Source organism: Melospiza melodia, chromosome 16 (assembly GCF_035770615.1).
Source record: "Melospiza melodia melodia isolate bMelMel2 chromosome 16, bMelMel2.pri, whole genome shotgun sequence".
NCBI lineage: Eukaryota > Metazoa > Chordata > Aves > Passeriformes > Passerellidae > Melospiza > Melospiza melodia.
Window position 1 is genome coordinate 8,933,927 of NC_086209.1, and position 20,693 is coordinate 8,954,619.

At 41.8% G+C, this 20,693-nt stretch overlaps 2 protein-coding genes across 4 annotated transcripts in view; one reads left to right on the forward strand and one right to left on the reverse strand.

The window, feature by feature from the left end:
- PAK3 (p21 (RAC1) activated kinase 3) overlaps nucleotides 1-20,693 on the reverse strand; it is a 174,942-nt gene that overhangs the window by 143,145 nt on the left and 11,104 nt on the right. The window lies entirely within an intron of this gene.
- The window catches only part of CHRDL1 (chordin like 1), a 37,452-nt gene continuing 17,994 nt past the window's right edge, over nucleotides 1,236-20,693 (forward strand). For 2 of the 3 annotated variants that reach the window (XM_063170542.1, XM_063170543.1), the window contains exons 1-4: nucleotides 1,258-1,317; nucleotides 4,121-4,266; nucleotides 5,981-6,093; nucleotides 9,984-10,077. In XM_063170542.1, coding sequence (XP_063026612.1) covers nucleotides 4,170-4,266; nucleotides 5,981-6,093; nucleotides 9,984-10,077 — 304 coding nt within the window. In that variant the 5' untranslated portion in view covers nucleotides 1,258-1,317; nucleotides 4,121-4,169. Of the gene's footprint in view, nucleotides 1,318-4,120; nucleotides 4,267-5,980; nucleotides 6,094-9,983; nucleotides 10,078-20,693 lie in introns of all 3 variants that reach the window. The other variant, XM_063170545.1, reaches the window with a different exon arrangement.

Consider the following 20,693-nt stretch of genomic DNA (forward strand, 5'->3'; position numbering starts at 1 on the left):
TGCTCTTAAAGTCACACTACAAAAGCCTTAGCAAGTCATCTATTCTTCCCTCATGCTAGTATAAGGTTTTACCATACACTGCACCTTCAGTGTTTTGTCCAGCCAAGGTACAATGGAAGAAACAAAAGTTCTGCTCAATTTTCAGCCTTCTGAAAATATCTACTAAGCCTGAGAGGTGTACGACCTCCCAGCAGTGCTTCCCAAACACCCTGGTCCCAAACTAGGGGAAATAGGTTGTAATTTGTTTCTCCACATGATGTCTTTTCATACCTCACCCTTTTTCTCAGATCATTTGTCAAGAGTTCACTGATCTCTTCTTATTAGTTACAGGGGCTACAAGAAGACAGAAAAAGAATGTTTGACCAAGCATATAATGAGTCATGGGTTTAATTTAGTTCCACCAGAATCTCAATGTGACCTTGAAACCTTCTAACACAATAAATCAGACCAGAGGGTATCAGCAGAAGGTGTCTGGCAGATCCCAGTGGATGCTAAGTCCGTGGGGTCTGCTTCGGGGGGCACCCTGACTAGAAGAAGCCCATTAAAAAGCCGTCTCGGTGTGGAGCCCGCTCTCCAAGAAAGCCACCCGTGGGGCTCTGCTCCCGCAGAGGAAAAGCGGCCACGGTCACCCAACCCGAGCTGGTCGGAAGGCACCGGAGCATGGCCCCACCGCCGGGCGCGGGTCCCGCGGGCGGGAGGGCAGCCCAAAGGGCGGGCGGGCTCCGAGCCCCGCGTCCGGTGTCGCCCCTGTCCGCGGCCCCCCGTGGCGGAGCGGCTCCACCCCGGCCGTGTCAGTCACGCCGCTGTGCCGGGCCGGGCGGCGGGCGCGGGGCGCGGGCGAGGAGGGGGCCGGGGCGGAGGCGGACCTGCTCACCCCGCCTCCCGCCGCCGCTCGCTGCCGCCGGGGCTGCGGGGCAGGACCCGCCGCCGAGCATCCTCCGGCCGCGGGGCCTCGCTGCGCTCCTCCCCGGGGCGGCAGGCGGTGGCAGGTGCCCCAGCCCGGGACCTTCCGGAGCGCCCACCCCGCAGCTCGGGCGTAGCGGATCCCTCCCTCTCCGCTCCCGTCCATCACTCGGGGGTCGAGGGCTGGCGGCGGCAGGACCCCCTCCGTCCCCTGCTTGCCCCCCCACTACCCAATCGAAGGGGACACCTAAAAGCCGCGGGAGAAGATTATGGCAACGTGAGTGAGCAGCGGAGCCGCCTGGCCGGACCCCCCGTACCCGCGGAGCGGAGCGCGGAGCCGCGCGGTCGCCGCTGCCCGAGCGCTGTTCGCGGCGGTGTCCGAGCGGAGCGGAGCGGCCTCCAGCCCTGCCCCAGGTTTGTGAGCTTTGCTGTCCGAACGAGGCCCTGGGAAGGCGCGGTCCCGCTGCCGGAGCTACTGCCGAGGCCGCGGCACGGACAGCCCAGCGCGGGGACTCGACGCCTCCCGGGCGTTCCGTCCGTCCCGTTCCGCAGGTCCATCCATGTCCCGCCGCCCCTTCGGGGCAGCGCCGGCACCTGGCCCGGCCCCGGGCAGGGGCAGCCCCGAGCCGAGCTCCCCTCCCGGCCCCGGGCGGGGCGGCGGGCGCTCCCCGGGCCGGCGACCGAGGGGCGGCTGCTCTGTCAGACAGCGAGAGCGGAGCCCGCGGGAGAGCCCCCGCCTGCGGCCACCTCCCGACGGCAGCGGGCGGACGCGCCGCAGGGATGAAGGCTCGGGAGGAGCGGAGGGACGGGGTTCAGGGTTCGCGCTGCGGGTGATGGAGGGAGCGCGGCCGTCGGGGCTGGGCCGTCCCCGCCGGTGCATCGCCGCAGCCCCGGCCAGCTGCCCTCGGCACTGCCATTTTTGGATTTTGCGGGGTTTTTTCTCTAATCGTAAAACGTGGCGAGGCCGGACACCGCCTCTTGTAGTTAACAAGCCGGGCTCTTTGGAGGGAGAGGCGTTAAACAGAGCCCCTTCTGCTTTATTTCACTAAGTAATTAAAGTCATCCACACTAACTACGGTGTGGATGACTTTAATTGTTTCTACAATGCAGAAAATACACCAATAATTAACAGGTTAATACTAACTGAGATTATTTAAATCCAGGAATATTTTTAGGACATTGCCCTTTGGGGAAATAAAGGGAGTGTCCTAATAGTGAAAAGTATGTGTTTATATTTGGAGTAACAACAATGCAGAAATTAAAGAGAATTAAGAAAGACATCAAAAGTCTCCATCCCATTTCTGTTATTAACTCCTCCATCTCACATTACTGTGCAGCATTTCTAAAAACAAGCAGTCCAAGTTTTGTAATGTTCTTCCCTTTTCAAGACCTGACATTTAAAATGGGTCGATTTCTGAGCCTTTCTATTCCAACTAACCAACCTAGCTAACAGATAAGGTGCTGTACGAAGGATAATTGTGCACCATTTATAATTATTGTTTGCTTAAGCAATCCCTAAGAAAGCTGAAATATTCAAACATTCACATTTCTGCTAGTCCCAGTGATGTGCTACTGTTGTTCTGAATGCATGCATGATGTCCTGGGACTAAATTATGAGGTTTTAATGTTAAACAGGTTTTTAAAAGCATGTTTGGCTTCAAAAATGTCCTGTGTGATTTGAATATTGGAAAGAGAAAAATTACTTAAACTCTTCTTCTGAAATTGAAACATTATTCTCAACTTGCAAAATAAATGGAAAGTTATGTTTTGTTACTGAATAGGGACTTGCTTTAAAGAAGGGGTTTCTTTAAACATTTTCAGAGGCAATTTGCATTGTTTTGATTGAGCTTAACTGAGCACAGAGTAGTGGCACAGGTTTAGTTAGTTAAGGAAGATGTCCATTGTGGTTGTGGTTTGGGAATACAGAGAATTTTTGAACAATGAAGGTAATGAAGCCGCTGATAAAATCAGATCACACACCCTTTGTTACGGTATCCTAGGTCTCAACAGTCTTAACAGGAAGATCTTCATTTTGATGGCTTTTAAACTTACTGTTTAATTTCTTTTAAGTTATCCACCACTGTACTTATGCCTATGTAAATTATTATTTTTGCCTTGATTATTTGTAAGTTTGAACATATTTATATACAGTTCTGTTATTTACATGAAATCTGAAGAGGCCATATTAGTTTACAAAACAGACTGCTCATTTTTCCAATAGTGACTCTTTTTGGGGTTTTAAAGCTTCTATAAAACTAATAGTGAATCCATATCAAGGCTTTTAAAATCATACCCAAATCTTTCCAATTCTAAGTTATGGACAAGTGCACTCTGGGAAGATAACACTTTTGCAATGAATGTTTATAAGCATTGGAGCAGCAAAATAGTAAAATCTTAAGTTGGCTGTATTTAAAAAAATCTGCTTTAGTTAGTTAATTATTTCCATAAAATAATTCACTTGTTAAACCCCAGAAAAAGATAAACAGAATGGTGCATGCAGCAAGTACAATACCAGCTCTGCACCACACAGAGAAGAATAAATTAAGCTTTCCTCCACATGCAGGATTTTGACATTAAAGATCCACAGGAATGAAGATGCCAAGTCATTCCCCCACTCTGCTCTCAGCTATCAAGGCAGCAGAAGGGTTAACTCTAGAAAAATTAATTCTACACAGTACCAGAACAATAGTGGTGGGGAGAGGGGCGAAGGGGAAGCTGAATAGGGCTGGAAGCCTATTAGATGTGGTCAGGAGAACTCCCACTGCTGCAGCAGGGCCAGTGGCTCACCCTGAACAGGGATTTCCACAGGACCTGTACTCCAGGGACAACAAGGTTAACTTTAGGATGAAGCAAACATGTTGCAATTGACACCAAAGGTATCTCTAAAAGTGATGCTCTACAAGAACATAGCCCAAACATGTTTCCTGGGAAAGTGAACTTTTGGGAATTTAGATTGCTTCCTTGCCAGATTGCTTTGAAATAAAATAAGGACATTTTTAGAAGGAATATCCAGTTTTCAGCTTTCATGAATAGGAATGTGGCCCTTTTTCCAAAAATTAAATTACCTGAAGGCAAAGCTGTTTCCATGAAAGGAAGATGCATGATACAGATTTTTTTTTTTTTTTTTTTGTTCTGGCAGTTTAAGAATTCTGTGTGCTGGATGAAATAATTGAGTATCTTACAAGATTTTACTTTAATTAATATTTTTTCCCAACAGCTCAACATTCTCTTCTTGGAGGCTCTTTCTTTTCCTGTTGACGATAAAGATGGAAAGAAAGTGGATATTGGAGAATTTTCATTTTATCTTTTTTGGTGTGCTCTGTCTCCTTTTCATAGATGGAGGTAAACTAGAACAAGTAAAACGTAAGTAGACTTCAAACAAAGCTGTCACATTCACCTAAATTGGACATTTTCCTTCTATTTTCAGATTTGGTTCAGAAAAGAATGTCCTAAACCTTCTAACAGTCTTCCTCCTTCTAATCCTGTATTTAGTGGAATCAGGCCACAGCCACACTTGGGGTACATCTTCCTGAAGCTGTACAGGTTATAGTGCATCATAAAGAACATAACACATCAGTTGGAGAATCTGTTTTATTTCAAATATCCTGAGTCAAGAGTGTGCTTAATTCTATTTAGTAACCTCTGTAAACATATGACAGATTATCTGGATCTGTCCCATGTGTAAGACTATTGTGCTGAAGTTTTCAGCTAGTGTAAAGCTTGTCCAAGACTGTTCTGTTGTGTTGTAAAAACAACCTCATATGAACTGGATTAGATTCTCAACATCCTTTGAGAAAATTAAGAGTCTCTCTCTTAAAAAACTGTCAAAAACTTGATGAGAAGAATTGAAAAGAATACAAACAAAATAAAGGGAGCATTTCTGTAAAGCCTGTCATCTGTGGGAGATGTTAACATATTTCAGAAATCATGGCAAGCAGGAATAGCTACCCAAATAAACCTAGGAGTTATTGACTGCTTCAGCCTTGTTAGTAGTCTCTGGAATGCTCTCCTTACCCGCACAGGTTGGGGTTTGGCCTCCTTCTTACAAAAGACATTATTTGCCTTTAAAAATTTTAGCCTCAGTATTAGCAGGCTCTGCTTCCAAGGAAGGTGGGAGAAAAAAAAAGAGAATGAGTTTCAGAAAGGCCCTCTGCCCCACTGAACTCACTCACAGAAAAACCATGTGCAGGAACCTTGTTCAAAGAAAGAACAGTGAGAAATTGCCAAACTCCAGCTGTCTGCTTTTTCACATCCTGTGTTCCATTTGTTATGCTCCTGTGTGAAGGGAAAACAGATCAGAGCTTCTACTAACAGTCACTAGCTCTGGCTACTTTCTTCTAGCCCAGTGAATGTGAAGACTGTCCCTGACTTGGATTAGCACATGGAAGATGGGTATTTTTTTAAGATATACTGAAGTATCAACTATACTATGGGTAATGAATTAAACTGTACTTGGATACCATTTAGATAACAGAAAGGAATTCCCACATAGAAGCACATGAGAAACACCCTTTTATTGTAGAGATCTGAGGTTTCAGTGTGAAACCATAGTGTGACAGGAAGGGATAGGACAATAATGTCTGACCTGTATGTGGATTTCTGCAAGTCTGTAACTGCAAGATCAGAAGTGCTTAGTGAACAAAAGATTTAAAATATTTTGAAAGCTGATGCATAAATTATTTAAGCATCTCTCTGTGGTACAATGTGGGATTTTCCTCAGTTGAACCAATTGCTTTGGTTTTGCAGTGAAGAGATTTTGTTTCCTATAAGCCTGTTTGAGTGATCAGGCACTTAAATTTTCTTAGCTAAACAGGTGAAAGGATAAACTCACCTGTACAAAAGCCATTTAATCATCATTTCAGGAGTTGCAATTTTGGAAAAAAAATGGGAGGCCATGCCATTTATTTTGGTTTGGAAGTTAAGAAAAAACAGCATGTGGAATTAAGGGTCTTTCTGTTCTGTAATTCTTCAGGAAAAGAAAAAGTAGTTTACAGAAAACTGCACATCTAAATATACTTCATAAAAACGGAATGGAAATTTTCATTCATAGCTCTTTCAATTCTTTACTGTTTTACAGATTCAGACACATACTGTGTGTTTCAAGATAAGAAATACCATGTAGGAGAAAGATGGCATCCTTATCTAGAACCGTATGGCCTTGTTTACTGCGTTAATTGTCTTTGCTCAGAGGTAGGACTGCTGAATTATTGATCCTACAACTCCTGCTTGCTTCATTGACTAGAATCCTTTCTCATGCAGCTACCATTTGACAAAGCCCAAACCTATTTTCACTAGTGGGTCCTGGTCAGGCTGCAGGAAATAGAGGCAAGTGGTCCTAGTGAAAGGAAAATATTAACAGAGAAGGCCAATACTGGCAAAAAATCCTTGCATAGCATAGACAAAACAACTCCTTAATTAGCCAGAAGCTTTGTGGATGCTGGGCATTAAATCTCAACTGATCAGGCCCCACTACCTAAATATAATCCTTGCAGTTCCACCAATGTGGATGATTATGCTGAACCTGAATTTGGTACTTTGATCTATGTACACTGCCAACATCTTCCAGTCAAAGCATCTGCTGCCCTAAAGTGCTGAAGGAACAGGCTTAGATATCACTGTTAGTAAAAGTCAGTCAAAGAAGAATGAGATGATGAAACATGAGAAAAGGTTGTGGGGAGCAGAGAGAATTGGATAGAACATGAAAGGGCTCCCATCAGTTGATGGCTGATGCAAAAACACAGCAGTCAGAGATCCCCACAGTATGTCAGATACAGCTGGGAGGAGGCACAGAAATGAGGGCAGTTTATGTCCCTTAGAGTACTTTAAAATAAACAGTAAGGGATCTTAATCACTAACACATGAGACACTCCAGATGCTGAGTTCTGTCTGCTATATTTAATGAAGAATAAAGTATTCCTCACTCTTTTCCCTCCCTGCTAGTGTAAAATATTGGGCCCCTGTGCAGCATTTGCTCTGAGGGAATCTGCTACTACAATTCAGTACAGAGATGCACAAACAGTAGTCCCACAAGTTTAGCTGCAGAATGCAGCTGTGAGAGAAAAAACAATGTAGTAGGAAGGAAAGGAAAGTGTTTGTTTAGAGCAAAAAGGAGTTTCCACTCAACTTTTGCTGATGTATATGCCAAGTCGAAAACTCCCTCAGAGTTTGTGTGGAGTGAAACACTCATTAAATGGAAGAATGTGTCATGGGTGGGGAAAAAAATTAACTGGAAATCCTTGAGATCTGGATACAAATAAATGCTCAATGGTTTTTAGAGAGATGTTGGACAGTTTGGAGGGATGGGAAAGTGCCTGGTCAGCTCCTCTAGACAACAACATTGCTGGGACCCAGACACACCCACATACTATAACCCACCAAAAAACAGAGTCTGTTTTATTTTTTAACTTGGGTGTGGAAGAGAAAGTGATAGTTCAGGGCAGCAGATTTAGTAAAGAAGGAAACTGCTTATGGTACCTTCCAGTACATGCAGCTCAGAAGTGGACTGGACTTTACTCTCTTGTTTGCTATGTTTTACCTTTGGTGTGCCATGAGCGTGCAAAATGTAACCTGGGATAATTTCAGCACTGAGGATGCTGAGGGATCTCTTTAATGTGGCTCTTGTTGTCTACAAGGAAGATGATTGCAAATAACAACTATAGCATCCAACCACTCATTTGAGTTTTGTCCTGGCCAAAATCATGCCCTCAGAGCACTGATCTACCATGAAAGCTCCTGAAGCTTCATCAGGTTTATGAAGTTTCCTTCAGGAAACCCTCAACAATTTATAATTTTAGCAAAATAAAGGCATTAGAAAACATATTATGACATAGCACAAGCACAGGCCATAAACCTCACATATGACAGTGTAAAAGATGAAAGTAAAGTGTGCCACAGACAGCAAGTCAGAGAGATAAAAGTGAGAGATATTATTCCCTGGCAGGATCTGTACAGAGTCTGATGCAGCAACTGATCCCCTTACACTGCAGAGAAAACCAAAAAAATCCCCAGGGGTCTTTATGTCCAGTGTATCAAAATGTCTTTGCTGGCCACAGACACCGTGATCCACGTGATGTCTGCACAAAACAAGTCACATCAGCCAGGCAGCAGACAGAGATCTCTGCTCTGTCTCTAAACAGTCTGTCTGTCCATCCCCCCAGCACACACACTTCTGATGTTTAAGAAAAAGGCAAGGCAAATTAACTAAACAGAGGCCAAGTTTTAGCCTGGCACTAAAAAAAAAAAGCTTTCCTGTTTTTGTGTGTGTATAGTATTGTATTTTTACAAGTTATAATTTACATACTTAAGCCAGAATAAAACTAAACATAATTCAGTGTTCTCACCCTGTTCCCCCTTCCTTTTACAACCCCTCCTCCCCTCCAGTTCATAGTGGAGCCTGTTGACTGTTACTGTCAAGTAAAATAGAGCACTCACAATTTGTCAGATCATTATTTTACTCCCTAAAATACAGGTTTTTAAAGCAGTTTTTTGCTGTGTTCACAGTCATATCTGCAGATCTCAGGCTGAATGACTGCTCTCCACCCTCAGCACTGCTAGCCCAGCTTTGGGAGAGAGATCATCAAAACTCTCTGGTACCTGATGCAGAAATGTGACCTTGGCCCTGGCTTAGAGGGACTGACCAGCACTTGGGTCCTGCTCTGGTGCTGGGGCTGTTCTCCCAGCTGTGAGTGCAGGTGTAAGATCAGTCTCACTGAGCACAGGATCAGGTAAAATGGCTCTGTCCTGAGGCACACAGTGGAGTGGCTGGCAGTGTGGAGCAGCAAAGTTGGCCTGCAGAATTTTACCACAGATGACCATGCACAGCAAGTAAACATTCACCTCAGGAGATTCCACAGGACTTAAAATGAAAAAGAGTGAGGTCACAGAACAGGACAAGCCAGCAACATGGAGACAGGTCAGCAGGCAGTGCCAGCCTCTCTTCCACAGCAGTGCTTCACAGGCTCCCACGTCTGCTGGGCAAGCAGCTGTGCAGACCAGGGATAGTCCCTGTTCTGTCAAGATCCTACAGTCTAAAATTTGCTCCTCTTCTACAAAATCAGTATATTTCATTTCAGTTCTTATTGGAAACAGATGGTGATAATCATGTTTAGTGTCTCTTTCCAAAGCAGATGCACAACTGTAGATTGTGGCTAGCAATGATCTAACAGTAGGATTCCAGCCTGTGGTCTGCAGATATTTGTCAATAAATTATTTTGAAAGGGACGAATAGAAAAGCCTATACATGTGCTGTCTAGGGAACTCTGCACATCCACTGAAAATATTTCAGTGCTCCAGAAGGCATATGAAAATAAAGTAGGTTTAGTCCTGACACCACCTAAAACTACAGTCATAACTTAGTATCAATGTTCATGCTGAAAGATCTTTCTTGTTATAAATATGAGCAACTCAGAGGTAAATTAAGAGGATGAATTATAGATGGGAAATGGGAATTTGAAATGGATAGTCTTTTCTGGTTACAGACACTGGAGAATGAAAATTCCCTGTGTTTTAATTATAAATCAAACTTAGATGTGGTCAAATAGAATATTATGTTAATGACATGAATAATGAACCCTATTCCCAAGACTTAACTCATGTTTCTTAGAAAAATGGCTATTTACCATCTGGGATTTTTTGTCTACTGGGAAAGCAATAAAAGGAAAACAAAAGACTCTCCACAGTTTTCAGGAACAATTACAGATGCTATTGTCTCTTGTGGTCTTGAACTAACCCTCAGTAGGGGATATCTCAGAGATCTACCATTTATCCATGTCTTAGTTTTGGAAATGCAACTCCTAAGCATAATCTGCTCAAAAGAAAAAGACAAATGGAAAGAAAAAGAGAAATGGAGATCATTGCTGTCCATTTTTAGATACTTCCTCCGATTTTCAGGTTTTTAAGGATTACTGACCTCCAGCATAAATTCAAAGGCAGTGGAAGTATCTAGGCATATCTCAGCGTGAGTGAAACCAGAATGTTGTAAAAAGGCTTTAAAAAAAAAGTTTGGATGTAGAATAGAGAACACAGAAATTTGTAAGACAGTGCATTTCATTAAAATACTATGTACTATGTTCCATCTGCAGAATGGAAATGTTTTGTGCAGCAGAATAAGATGCCCAAGTCTACACTGTGCTTCCCCTGTGCATGTACCACAGCTGTGCTGCCCACGATGCCCAGGTAAGTCATATTAGTGATAAATAGTCCTTTCTGAAATAGTTATTTAATATGCTGAGTAACAACAAAATTAAATATTTGTGCTGGAAAACCTCTGTGAAGTAAACATCCTCCTGTATCCATTCAGGTCATGAGAGGCTTGTCCTACAATGAGTTGCAGTATTTCCCATGGTGATTTTTATTTAGGAAATCAGAAGTATAGATTTTTGAAGGGATCAGGTAAGCTACCAAGTCCAATCCCTTACAATCCAGGCAGAAAGCAGCAGTCCTTTCAATGACTGTGCATTCCAGACTCCTTATCTCTAAATTCTATCACAATAAAACACCATCTCACAATTCCTAGGTCTCTGGTTTTGGTGCTTTTCATAAGAGCAGACCAAAATATATAGTTATTTGCAATGGCTGTCTGTTAACAAGCAAGTCAAAATTGCTTTGGCAAGTGTGCATTTGTATAGTGTCACTGTACAACCAGTCTGGCAACGTTTACCTTTTACATCTCAGGTCTAGGCATAGCTTCATAATTAGTAGAGACTGTTGTAAATCATAGAAGCAGTGCTGTGGAAGTTTATGACTATATAAATCCAATTGGATACTGTATAGTAAATTCTCCAGACTGTACATTTATTATATGCTCATTATTAAGAGCCACTGTATGAAAGAGACTAAGCAGGATCTTTCACAAGCCTGTTCCAGCATTCCCGACATGGCCTAATGGCTGGGAGATTGACTGGGGCTTTTCCCTAAATGCCTGTCTTAGTGGCACCCCACATTTCCAATTATAAAAGAGTATTCATGCAGCATCATAGAAAGGGGTTTTATTAGGCTTTCTCCAGAGTTTAATTGTCTGAGGAAAGCAGCTGTTCCCTGAGCACAGCCTGTCAGCAGGAGGCAGTAAGTGCACAAAGCCAGAGGGATGTGAGTGCACAAGAAGGTTCCTGTTCAGGTGGGATTGATGTGTTCACTGCACTTACTGGATAATAAATGGTATCCACACATCAGTTTTGGGTTGTATTCATCTGCCCTGACAATTGTTTACTCTTTCTATCAGATATGTGTATCAATATTGTGACCTAGGAATCCAAAATCCTTTTTTTAACCAGTGACAAGGAAGAACCATTTCAAGCTTATAACTCATCTGATGCTGTGATGCTGCTTTTGTGTCTTAGGATGAGATTGAGCCCATTCAACTTTAAATACAACTCTTTGGAGTTGGAATGTCCAGTGGAATTTTCTTAAAACATCCATTGGAGTTTTCTCTATAATGGTCTACTAGGTAGGAAAGAAAATTTCTAAGGCAAAATGCTTTCTTTGGCAAACTAGAACTTAGTAAAATAGTAAGGTGCTGGGAACACAGATCCCTCTTTTGTTTCCAGATCAAAAGAAGGACTGGTGTGCTGGTGTGCCCAAAATCTGGTCAGTTTTTCCAGCTAATCTAAGCTTCGGTTGGGAAGACAATAATCTAGATACCCTTTACAGCTGTTGGAAACATGAGGGTGATTCATCCTGTCACCCAGAATGAGAAGACTTTTTCCCATGGAGACGCCTGTCACTCTCCACTGATTATTGAGGGAACACAGGAAAACTGGATGCTTACTTTTTGACAGTTTAAGTTAAATCACAAAAGTCCTACTCAATAATTGCCATTTTCAATCAGGAACTTTTTCTATTCTTTTTTAGTATCTCTGTATTGTATTTACTATAGAAACATAAATGCTGCCAGATTGATCGGTTTTGCTTGGCAATGAAATGTTTTGGCTTTTTTCTGTTCATCAGCTTGTAAATGTCATGATACCTATGAAGATTTTAAAACATTCCACAATGATCTAGTAAGGAAAAGTAAGGCCTCGTGTAAACTCTCATATCCATTTTATCAAGTTTAGTTCTTCCTATTCATAGTCTTCAGCTGGAATTTTGTACTCCATGTTTAAACTGATAAGTATGGAAAATTATTAGAATGAGCCTTTCTTGAATTGTGATCTATTATCTTCTCTTAGCTGTTCATAAAATCTATTTTTAATCAATCTGCTACAAATGATGGGCCATTACATTGCTAGCTGTGCACTATCCCATTAAAAATCTGAGTCCCACAAAGGTCTGTTTTTCCCCTGATTTAATCTGTAACATTGTTAGTTAAAAGAGAACCAGGACTCTCCTGTGATTTCAGTGGTTATTTACATTCTGCTTTCTGCAGTGATTATGTGTATAATATTTGGTGCTCTATCTTCAGTGGTAATTATTCATGCCTGATCTGAATAGGTATCTCAAGCATTCTTGCAGATCTTGTGCCAACTTTCCATTCCTATGTGTCCAGCATACAATGTCTTTTGTGCAACATCCCATGATACGCAGGAAATTCACTTCTCTGGTTTTCCTGGTTATTTTTTAATGAAATGTGTGAGAACTCTGGCCATTGGCCATCCATGTGAGTTTCTCTCATAAATGCTCATTATATTCTGTCACATATGGTTCCCCTCCATTTCTCAAGCTGCATTACAGAAATGAGTAATGCTAGTCAGAGGGACCTGGGGCTCTTCTCTTGCCTCTCTGCAGGCCTTGTAGAGTGTAACTGCAGAAATCACTGTCTCCTTATTTAATGAAGCAGAGGTAATGCCAGGAGGCAGCATCTTGCATTGGACATTGAACTTCTTAGCTACCTAAGTGAAGGAGCTGTTAAAAGGATTCCTTTGAGAAAAGTTGGCACTGCTCTCTCCCTGGAATGAATGTCTTCTGCATCCATAGTGACACTGGTCTCACTGACACAAAGAGATGCAGTGTTTGTATCCTGTCTCCCTGGCACCAGACATCACGAGTCTTAAGTAGTTTTCAGACATAGGTTATGAAGGATCTTCTGCTTCCATCAGTGGTTCACCAGCTTCTACCACAGATTCCCTGCTAACCTTTCTTTTTTAGAATGTATTCTTTCTAGCATTGGCAAAATCCACACCTTGTTTCCTATACAGATCTAGGTATTCCTTCCTTTTGCAGCTCTGAAAAGTATTTTACCATCTGAACTATATTCTTCTTATCATCACACATATGTAACCAAAAACCTAGGGTCACAGGAATTGAGGCTCTTTTTACACAATAGTGAGACTCAAAGAACATCACATGCTTCTGAGCTTGATCTCCTTCCTTCCACCTCAGGATGCTCCAGACATCAGAGGAGAGGGGATTTGTAGTCAAGGAGAGAATTCACCATCATTCTCAGATCTGGATCAGCTCATGACCTAGAGTGGACTTCAGAGCTTCTGCCTCCTGCCATGAAAATAAACTTCATGTCCAAGTTCTTTGGGCATTTAGCTGTGGCTGTCTTTTATGGCACTTCTATGGACAGTGCCTTCAAAGCTGGAACATTTATTGTGGATTGTATAATTTCTACATTCAACAATTATAAATCAAAGTATTTAGAGTCTAGCTGAAGATCAAATATGTAAACCTAAGAAAAGCTTACATCAGAAGCAAAAATTCACAATTGCAGGATTCAGAAAAGGTTTCTACATTCCACTTGCTGGTTTGATTTCTCAGCAGATAAGGCTGCATGCTGATGTATGAATCAGCCCATCTGGCTCCAGTGTTTTCTAAGCTTGCTGCCCTGACTAAACACACTGCCTTCCAAGAACATTCATATTGCTAACATGTTTAAGTTTAAGCTCCTTTGGTACTATGGTTTTTCTTTATGAAATTCAAACCACTTTTCTGATGTACTTTTGTTCCTCTTTAGATACAGAAATGCAGGGTGTCACCTATATCCATAGCAGGTCTAAAGATGTACCAGATGAGGTATCTCACAACAGTGGGCTGAGAACATCACCTAAAAATGAGTGAGGCTCTGTCTCCATGGTAGACAGCAGCATGACCCAGTAATACCTGAACCTTTGAACTGGCTATTTTAGATCCTGGGACAGTGCAGAACTCACTGCAAAACTTGCTGAAGAAGCAGGAAAAATGTGCCTGCCATGAGCTCAGTGCTAGCTTCAGCAGTGCCTGAGCTGGTCCAGGTGACAGCCTACACTCTGCAGTATAGACAGACTCAGCATTGCAAGGTGCAGGGCATGTTGACCTGACAGACATTTTGTAAGTCAATACAGAACATGTGTGTAGTGCAGCACATCTTGCACTGAATTAAACCAAAATCTCCAACCCTTTCTGTTGGAATGCTCTGGTGGAGTGCTTCTTCCATTGCAGAATGCACACACATTAAACCATTTGGTGAAGAAGCTTTGGGTTCTCCCCACCTCACACACCAGAGCTCTCAGGCTCTCAGTTCTAACCTTCTTACCCTTCCATTCATGAACATTTTTGGGATGGAGGAAGGGATACTGTGCCCAGCTCTTCCATCCTCTATGCAACTCTGCTTGCTACCACCTACCCTTCTCATAGCAGCGAGTCCTAACACTGGGTAGTTGTCAGATAGTTAAAATTAACTTTTATTTGGAAGTAAATTTGTTTTAGAAATATAATGCTATAGGCATTCCAGGGAGATGTCTTTTTCTTATTGATATGTGCTTAGATAATTTTATTTGGTTTGTGATTTACTTTTGTCACATTCCTCAAGGAATGTTTGCTGTCACAGCCAGATTGAAGTTATTGCTCATTTCCATTCTGCTTTTTTGACCATAATTTTTTTAAAAAAATCTATCTTTATATCAGCATCCAAAATGTATGTGAAAAAATACGTATCTTCCCACATGGATGACAGAACTTCAATTCTTTGGACTGACATGATAGGATAGGATAAGCTGCTCAGAATTTTTCCAAGATAACTTCCAAGACCTTCAAAGAGACTTCAGAGAGGATTCAGAATGCACCAAAGCTTCATTTAATTTGTTTCCTCAGTGGTAGAGAGATTGGTGTATTCATATAATATTTTAACTTGAGAGCAGGAATTAAACTAGAGCAACCTAGAAAGTGTTTTATGAGCCCTTCAGAGTTTCTGGGCAATTGATAGGCAATTTTTTATGCAACTATAAAAGAAAACACAGGAAATTAATCTGCAGAAAATATATTAAAATGATGTGAAGAGCTTGACTATAGCCCCAGAAAGCTAAAACACAAGCAACAGCCTTTTGAATGTTTAAACTGAAACTACATCTTTGCCTTGAATCTGGATGGAAGTTCATAGTGTCTAGATAAGGTGCTACTAGCTCCTTCAAGCAATGAATTTCATACACTTTCTACAGTCTGACCATATTAAAGACTAGCTGTGGTGATTAACTCCAAATTACCCTGGAGTTTTTAGAGCTTAACCTGGTCCTTAAAGTTATTTTAATGTAAAGCACTTTGTGGCTTAATATCGTTGACACCTGCACCTCCAAGAGGCACATATGGATTTTATTTAGAGCTGGTGTTTGCAGTTTTTGGATAGTGAACAACTTTTCCATCCACATTTATTGTCTGCCTCCATCAGTACTTAAAAGACAACATCATTGCACAGCTTTGGCTGTTTTTTAAAGGAACCTGAACACATCACTTTAATTTGTAATATTACAAATTTACAAAACAGATTTGTAATAATTTGGATTGTGATGCATGACTGAGAGAAAAGGCTAAATGTACATGGACTGAGGCTTGATCCACTTTCCACTGTAGTCAATAGACAGATTTCTATTAACTTTGGTTTTGGACTCGGTCTTCTCTGAGAACAGATGCAGTTACTGATGATGATATGGTCCTTCTCTCTAGAAATCCTAAGGAATATGGTAGAAATATGAGGCAGAAGATGAAAGGGGAAACTGCCTTTTTGCTGTGCCACACAGAGTAGGTGTTTGGGCCAGGTTCCAAATCTATTTAGTTCAATGGACTTCAGATCAGACCTTGAGGTGACACATTCGTGTAGAGTGGAAACAAAAGCAGAGGGAAGAAATTAGGCAAAAGAATTTTTAGTAGGAAAGAAATCCATTTGGTCTCATAGGCTGTGCTACAATTCCCCAAGCACCTCCAGCCACAAAGATTGCTTAAAATAATCCTAGCTGACCCCTAGAAGCTAACCCTGCACTGAAACAGTGTAACAGGTTTTCTCTGCCTGAGGTTCCTGTATTTTCATGAGATGATCAATCAGGACTTAGTTCTGGTGATGAAGTAGCTCTAGAATATTTGTGTTTTACCCTACTTGATGTGACAGTGGTAAAAACTTCTTTACCACTGTAAAAAAGTCTCCTTTCAGCAGTTGGTGGTTTTGACCTCGAAACAGTCAATTTGCAGCAGCAGTTTATTCCCCCATGTGCTGCTGCTCTCGGCTCAGTTTAGACATCCAGCCCTGAAGCTGCACTAGAGGCAAGCTGGAGTATAGAACTGAGTTAAAGGTGCTGACAGGTTTCCTGCCTTTCCAAGGCAAAGGGATGCAAGAAGTTTTTACAGATACTGAGGAAAGTTTGATAGAGAGGAAAACTTCTGGAAAACATGGAGCATATTTTACCCCAGGTCACCATGAAACTTGTGTTCCACAATGTCCCTCACTGCCTGTAAGACAGAGATTCCCTATCTACTCGATGTTCTTTAGCACCTCTGCATTTGGCCCCTCTCACCAAGTAGCCCCAGCACAGCACCTCATACCCAAGTGGCCAAAATATGGTCATGGAACATTTCCTGCACTGGAGGTCATTTTGGGAATGTGAACCACATGGCAGAATGAGGAAATCCATGTTCCCAGTTATCTGCTTCTTTGCACTGGCCTTTCTGGTACAAATGGGTACAGCAGACAAACATTAATTGGATCTCTGAGTACAAAGCAAACCTACTGTTCTTACTGTACCTTACTTTCACTGGAACTGCAGGAAAATAGGCAAGTGCTCTGTGTTATATAAAGTACTACTATTTCTGCATGAAATGCACTGCATAAACACAGAAAAATATAATTTATATGATCTTTTTTCCATATACACATAAGGATGTTTTTTTAAAGAACATTTAAAAAATACAGTTTGGTTTGCACACATAGCATCGAGGTTAGTTCAATCAACAGAGTTTTTCCAGATTTATTCAACATAATTATGATGAAAATCTCACTGTCATTCTCCTAGCAAGCTGCATAATCTCTGCAGGATGCTTCCCTCACATCTTTTAAGTCTTAGGCTGCTCTGTTTTGAATTTTGAAGGATCAGATTATAAACACATATTTACTCCTCCATTCCAAATATGTCTCATACTGAATAGCTGTTCCTTATATACAATAACCATATTCTGTTGTCTTGTGTGGAGGAGAGGGAACAGCCTAACAGAGAGATTTTTGCCTGGAGGCAGGCTTCTTTATCTTTTACTTGGAATGTTACTAACACTTAGACAGGGAGGAGCTTTGGCTGAAGAAGTCAAAGGACTCATTACCACTTTTTCAGAGCTCTGATTCCTTAGGTGGAAGAAGGCTAATTCAGACATTGTTAATCTCAGCAGCTCAACAACTGTTCACATCTTTACATGCTTATCTAGCTGTCAAAGTGGCTGTTCCAGCAACCAGAAGAGGCACACAGCATTTTAAAAGCTGGGAGAGGAGTTTAGCCCTGATCCTCTCACAAAGTGAATTTTGAAGTCCTTCCATTTACTCTGTGTTTTCCTCTTGTACGTCAGGGTGGCGGAGGATCCAAGCATGTTTCCACTGTCTGTGCAGTCAAAAGTAACTAGAAAAGTAAATTCATAGAATCATAGAATGGTTTGGGTTAGAAGGAACCTTAAAGGTCTACCAACCCCTGCCATGGGCAGCAACACCTTCCACTAGACCAGGCTGCACAAAGATCTGTCCAGCCTGACCTTGAACAGTCCCAGGGATGGGGCAGCCACAGCTTCTTTGGGCAACCTGTGCCAGGGCTTTATCATCCCCACAGGAATTAATTTCTTCCTAATACCTAATCTAAACCAACTCTCCTTCAGTTTGAATCCATTTGCCATTCAGATTCTGCACATGAATAAGTTATCTCATTACTGTTATTCCAGACTACTTCAGTATTTTGGGCCTCCTAGAATTAACCTTTTGCAGTGGAACATGAAGCCTATTTTGTGAGCCTTTAATGCTGCTATGAAAACCACTAAGAGACTTAGTACACAAAAATCATCCCTATATCTTTCTATGTGTACATTACCCTATAGAATAGGTTTTTTTCTAGGGAAGAGACCTGGACTCCATGAAAGAGGAAAATTAACTATATTTTTTTAACAAAGAGACCTAGGGGTATGTGCAACTCCTACCTGAGCCAAGAGTTTTCCAAAAGCACATGTCAGGTAATGAAAGTACTGCCCACTTGTGTTGGGCAGTGTGTGTGCCTGAGCTGATTCAGGTTTCACAGAATTTTCAATATGCAAAATAGGAAGAAGTACTTTGATACTCAAGTCTGTTCGTCTCTGGCTTTAGAAATGCTTGTGGTCTGCACATTTCCAAGAATTGTGTTTTATTTCGTAATTGTTTTTTATGTGTGGCTTCTGAACGGGTAACCTATAATTTTTAGGCAAATTTTAAGTTACAAGGAAAGTAATGCAGCCTTGCATGATGCTGTTACAACTTGAGGGGTACAGAAAACAGCATGTGAGATCACTGGTCAGCTGGTGTCCAAGGACAGTTTCCTGCACCAGGATACAGCCCAGAGAGCTCTAGAGTCCCTGTTGAAACTGAACTGACACTTGCAATTGTGTACATTAAGTAGCAGAACTCCCTGGGAATAGTAGGAAATGTGCAGAAGCGATGTCAGTGCAAACAGTTGTCCCAGAGTTACAGCAGAATCCAATCGCTTCTCTACTGAATATGGTTCCAAAACAATCCTCAGTCTCTTGGTCTGTACATGCTTATGCTCTGTGTTGATTCAGAAAACATGTTTCATAAAATCCTCTCTGTATTCAAATTCATAATCTATCATCTGTCTGCTTTAAAAAAACCCAACAGACTATCTGCAAAACAGTTCCCAGTATGGTAAGTTTCTTAAGGCATTAGACCTTGTGATTAATTTCATATTGTTTAGCACTAGATTGTTTTTATAAGGGTGGTTAATAAAATAGACAAACTGTAAAACCCAAGCCAGGCTGGGCAATCAGCCTTTCTGCTGGACACTAAAAGCATATCTTTTTCATTAAATTACACTAGGTGATTCTGAATGTTGCAGTTTAAAAATAGTTTCTAAGTCAGCAAGCCAAGAGTCTGTAGGATTTTTAAAAAATGTTCTTTGCCAGATGTTCTGATACTAAAATAAGCAATAGTGAGAGTGTTAAGTACTAACACAAATGGACAGAATATAGGAGAAAGCACCTAATAGAATGCAATAAAACCCCACAGACCCTTGCTGAGGTGCTGAGCAGGGTCCCAGCAGACCCTGCTGAGGGTTAGGAGTGGCATGAGCTTTGCTTGTGCCTTCATTGGCCAATGAGTGCAGTCTCCATTTCAGGAGGACACTCACTTCAACCTGCAGGTCAGTACAGCCAAGCACAGTGACTGTCACAAAGCCAAGATGTCTCCTTGTCCCCAATGGCAAGGAGTGCCCAAAAGCAGCTGATTTTTTTGTCTTTCAGATGTCACATCATAAACACTTTACTGATTACCATGCCATGACTGTACTGATTCTAAGGTGGTTTTCCCAGTTTGTTAGGGAGTGTCCTAAATCGTTCATTAGTAATTTTACCTGTAACTCTTGTCTTTATCCAGAAGGATCCAAGTTCAGCACTTAATTGATTGTAGTAAGGCCTGGATCCTAAAGCCATTCCTCAAATAAGTCATCTCCCATTTCCCAAAAGGTTAGATTGCTCATAGCTGGTTACTGCTTTTTACTCTGCACATAAATACTTTTGCAGAAATTACCAATGTTTTAAACATCAGAAACTGCCCATGGAATTTGCCTAAGCTATTCAAGGGATTAGTAGCAAATAACTGATGCTCTTCTGCTTTATATCCAAGTAAGGGTAAAGCATCTCAGGACCAAGTTTTTATAACAATCCAGGAAGGAGTAGAATTGTAAACATAAAAAGCTGAAAGATGGTGTTTCCAAAACTGACTGTGAGCCATGTGATACACAATCTGTTTTTCCCAGAAGACTGGAAACTTGGGTATGTGTACATTTTTGACTCTTCCCTCAAACCTTAGCCCTTTGACACCTCAAGTATGGGCAGAGCATCAGGAACCCAGACAGGCTTCCATGAAAAAATATGTGATTGGAGCAGATTCCATTGAACCAGAAAATTTCCATAAAATTTCTGTGGTTTATGAAATTCATATCTAACACTGTTTTGTCAGACTATCAGGAAAGCACTGGTGCTGCAGTTCACACTGAGGTAGCATCCCTTCATGGCAAAATTTTTGCCATAGTGTTTCTTAGCATGCTCTGTCAAATGAACCACAGTTCATGAAATCTGTGAACTATACCTGTATGCACAAGTTCATAGTTGACTTTCACATCAAGTTTTACATCAGGTCTGAGTTGATACAAATCCTGTTTGTGTTGATCAACAGTCAGCATTCAAGCACATATGTTGGCTGAATCCTGAAGGAAACCTTTCTATTGCCTTCATCAAGCCTGGAATTTGCCCTGTGTGTATGGGGCATCAGTGAAAAACAGGCCAGGCAGACAAGCTTTACAGAACCCCATGTTTGGAAAAGAGGAATGTTTGGATATAAGGATTCAGGCATAGCCACTGTATTCTCCAGTTGCTTT